This window comes from Micrasema longulum, unplaced genomic scaffold, assembly GCF_059751315.1.
Source record: "Micrasema longulum isolate JH-2025_06_02 unplaced genomic scaffold, ASM5975131v1 h1tg000967l, whole genome shotgun sequence".
Classification (NCBI taxonomy): domain Eukaryota; kingdom Metazoa; phylum Arthropoda; class Insecta; order Trichoptera; family Brachycentridae; genus Micrasema; species Micrasema longulum.
In genome coordinates, this window is record NW_028278158.1 from 251,736 (window position 1) to 255,335 (window position 3,600).

Here is a 3,600-nt window from a genome sequence, read left to right on the forward strand (position 1 = left end):
GCGTATCAATAGATCGAGTGGGATCGCAAAATTAAACCGACATAAAAGGTTGTCTGCCATTCACACACGCGTGGACTGAAGTGTAAGAAATGATAAATGACAATAAATTTCGGTTTCACGATTCCATTCTATTCGTTTTTATAGTAAAAATAGATGCCAACTATTTATTTTTTGCAATGGTACTATAATCATCTCCCCGGGGCAGTTTGGCTATTGTGCTAGAGTAAATATTTTACTACTGCACTATCACGTCGTGTCGATTATTATTATCGTTGCGCTTTTCGGAATTTCTTACAAAATTCTACCGTTTGCAAAACTATTTCAATATATTTTTTTCTCTCTCCAGGTGTGGTGTGCGTGCGGTCTCTGAGCAGCATGAAGCAGGAAGGGAGCATGCGGGGGCTGGGAGGGCTGGGAGGCCTGGGGGGGGTGGAGCCCGCCTACCCGCCCCTGCTGAGCGCGGGACAGCTCCTGGCGAGCCACACGGCCGCCCTGCTCGGACTGCCCGCCCTCCCCCCCGCCCTGTACCACCGCGCGCTGCTCGCCTGGCCCCCCTGCCCGCCGAGCCCCTCCCCGCCGCCGAGGAAGCTCCACAACAACAACCACATAGTCACCAGCAGCAGCGGGGACGCGGACGCCGAGAAGAAGCCGAGGAAGCGGCGGCCCGCCGTGAAGAAGGAGCCCCCCGCGCACCTGAGCCCCCCCGCCCCGCTGTCGCCGCCCTCCTCGGCCGGGTCGCCGCCGGCCGTCGCCTCGCGGGAGCCGCCGCGCGACAAGCTGTTCACGTGCAAGGTGTGCGCGCGGTCCTTCGGCTACAAGCACGTGCTGCAGAACCACGAGCGCACGCACACCGGCGAGAAGCCGTTCGAGTGCGGGGAGTGCCACAAGCGCTTCACGCGCGACCACCACCTGAAGACGCACTTGCGGCTGCACACGGGGGAGAAGCCGTACAGCTGCCCGCACTGCCCGCGCCACTTCGTGCAGGTCGCCAACCTGCGGCGCCACCTGCGCGTGCACACGGGCGAGCGGCCGTACCGCTGCGCGCTGTGCCAGGCGCGCTTCTCCGACTCCAACCAGCTCAAGGCGCACGCCATGCTGCACAACGGGGAGAAGCCCTTCGCGTGCGAGCGCTGCGGGGGTAGTTTCCGGCGGCGCCACCACCTGCTGCACCACAAGTGCGGGCCCTCCGCCTACTCGGGGGCGGGCTCCGCCTCGGGGCCCCCGTCGCCCTTGTCGTGCAGCGACTCCTCCGAGGGCCCGGGGTGCCCCCTGCTGCCGGAGCAGACGGAGCCCGAGGACCTGTCCCTGGGCCGCCGCTATTACCTCTCCTAGCGCCCCCGCCCCCTAGTCCCCGACAGTCACTAGGATACGATGTGTATGTGATAGATAGAGTAACATAACGCTATAGTCTCCTTAGTAACTCGCCCACTTGTCTGTATATATTTAATGAACGGGGTATTTGCGTTTTTATATTTACGTTGTTCCCTTGTACAAAAACGTGGAAGTTTTTATTCTGGTATACAAGTTCCTCTCGAATAGAGTACTCTTCGGCTGCGCCATTCCGCGCCGAGATTACTATGTTAAAGTCCCGCTTAGTCTGCTCTTCAGCGGCGCCCTTGACCCTTCTGTGTGATGACCCTGTTACCTGTTACTACAAGTCTGGATACATTATTACCTTCCTAAAATTATACTTCTCATTTCCGTACTTCAAAACCAAGTTTTTCTGCTACTTTTTCAAATCAACGGTAAAATTAATTGCATTTTTAATGTAGGTACTGTAAAAACATTTCAAATATTACTCATCTATTCGAGTAACAATTTTAATTTTGTTTTCATAGTCGCGTCAATCCTATATTCTATCAAATATTGGTGTGGATAATACGTATTATGTAAGTACTTCGTAATCATGAGAATATTTGGCGCAGTATTATATGGTCCTTAACTTACCACCACTCGGTAGAGAACATTTTTACCTACTCTCCTTCTCTCGATGGCTTTCGTGGAAAATTTTAAGTTTTGCAAAAAATGCTTTACTTCGGTAGTTTGGCTAAATAATCGCTATAAAAGACTTACTTGACTGGGAAAGATCATAAACTTTTATTGCAGGTTTTACGACATGGCCTCAAAAGATGTTGCAATTTCGGGACACACTAATAAATATGCAACTATGCAAAATGCCTGTCATTTACATAATTGTACGTATTTGCATGTTTTTGCCAATAAACATTTTATTGTTCTATGGTAGAATTCCACAGAAAGAGAGCAATTTTTTGCGGGAGTCTCGTGGCGTAAATCTTCCTTTTATTTAAGTTACAATGGCCGAGGACGTCGTTTCCCATTCAGTTTCGAGATAAAGCAGGAAAGTCACCGAGAATTAGGGAAGGTAATACCGATACCTACCTCGAAATCGAGACATTATTGTCGTTAGCACTCGGGAGAAGTATATTCGTATCACAATAACGCGACAAACAATCTCATGTTTAAATAGAACGTAATGAACAATCCGGTTAGTTCGGTTATTTCTGAAAGCGGCAATCGTGCAAATATTCCGAACGGACGTCTAATTCAGGTTTCCAGAACTGAGACGTCTATCAACAAACAATGGATTCTAACACCGATAATTTTCCGTATAATGTTTCCTTCGATACTCGATATTGAATACACCCATGACCCTAACAAAACGTACGAGTCACGACAAAATGTTTACTTCCTTCGATTTTTGATCGCGTATAATAACGGCTTATTTTGTCAAAATTAAACAATGGCCGATTATTAAGTCCATTGTCGAAGTTCGCATTCCATTGTACTAGTTGATCTTGGTTGAGAAGGAAATAATGGTCCAGATTGCTTTGGGGAGTCATCCAATCGCTGCTTATTGTTGACGAATTGAAACCAGTTTACTATTAGACTGGCTTTATAAAACTATAAAGCTTTTGTTTGATTGAATAAAAGTGAAAATCTATACGCGACCTTTATTACCTCACTTGATGTAGACTTTGTAAATATAATGTTTGTAGGGAGAATTACTGAAATTAAATAAATGCCGTATGTTTTGCGCAGAAACTGGACATGAATGAAATTTCAAAGGCAACCGTTGTCACACCTATACAATAATTGATTTTATTCGAATAATTTCCCATCGCAAAACTTCACAAATACCTTCAATTATTCATGTACTTTTTTTTAATAAAGTCATCTAATAAATGTATGCGAAAAAAATGAATTTGATGAAATAGAATTGTAAATTATTTTACTCAATAAAAATGTAGTAATTCATATGGCATTTATTTGAATTATTTTAATGGTGTTTGTAAATAAAAACATAGTTTCTAAGAAAATATTCTTGTATTCGGATACTACGAAAGACAAATTTCCAAAGATTTTATTTTGCTGTTTAGAAACAAAATTAGGCATAATTTTTGGATTCAATCGGTGTTTCTCTGACCAATTTGTATATATCTATCTAAATAATCTTTATATTATGGGGCGGTCTTTATGGAGTATATATTATATATTTAATATGTACCAAAGGAAGGTGCCGGTTTAAATAAAACGTAATGCAAATGTAAGGATGTACATAACAAATTACAAACTACTGAG

The 3,600-nt window shown here is 45.1% G+C and overlaps 1 protein-coding gene across 1 annotated transcript; it reads left to right on the forward strand.

The window, feature by feature from the left end:
• The first annotated feature begins 393 nt into the window (after positions 1-393).
• LOC148277855 (uncharacterized) lies at positions 394-1,963 on the forward strand. Its single transcript, XM_088232286.1, has one exon. The coding sequence runs from the start codon at positions 394-396 to the stop codon at positions 1,330-1,332; it is 939 nt and encodes a 312-aa protein (XP_088088412.1). The 3' UTR covers positions 1,333-1,963.
• Positions 1,964-3,600: the final 1,637 nt, after the last annotated feature.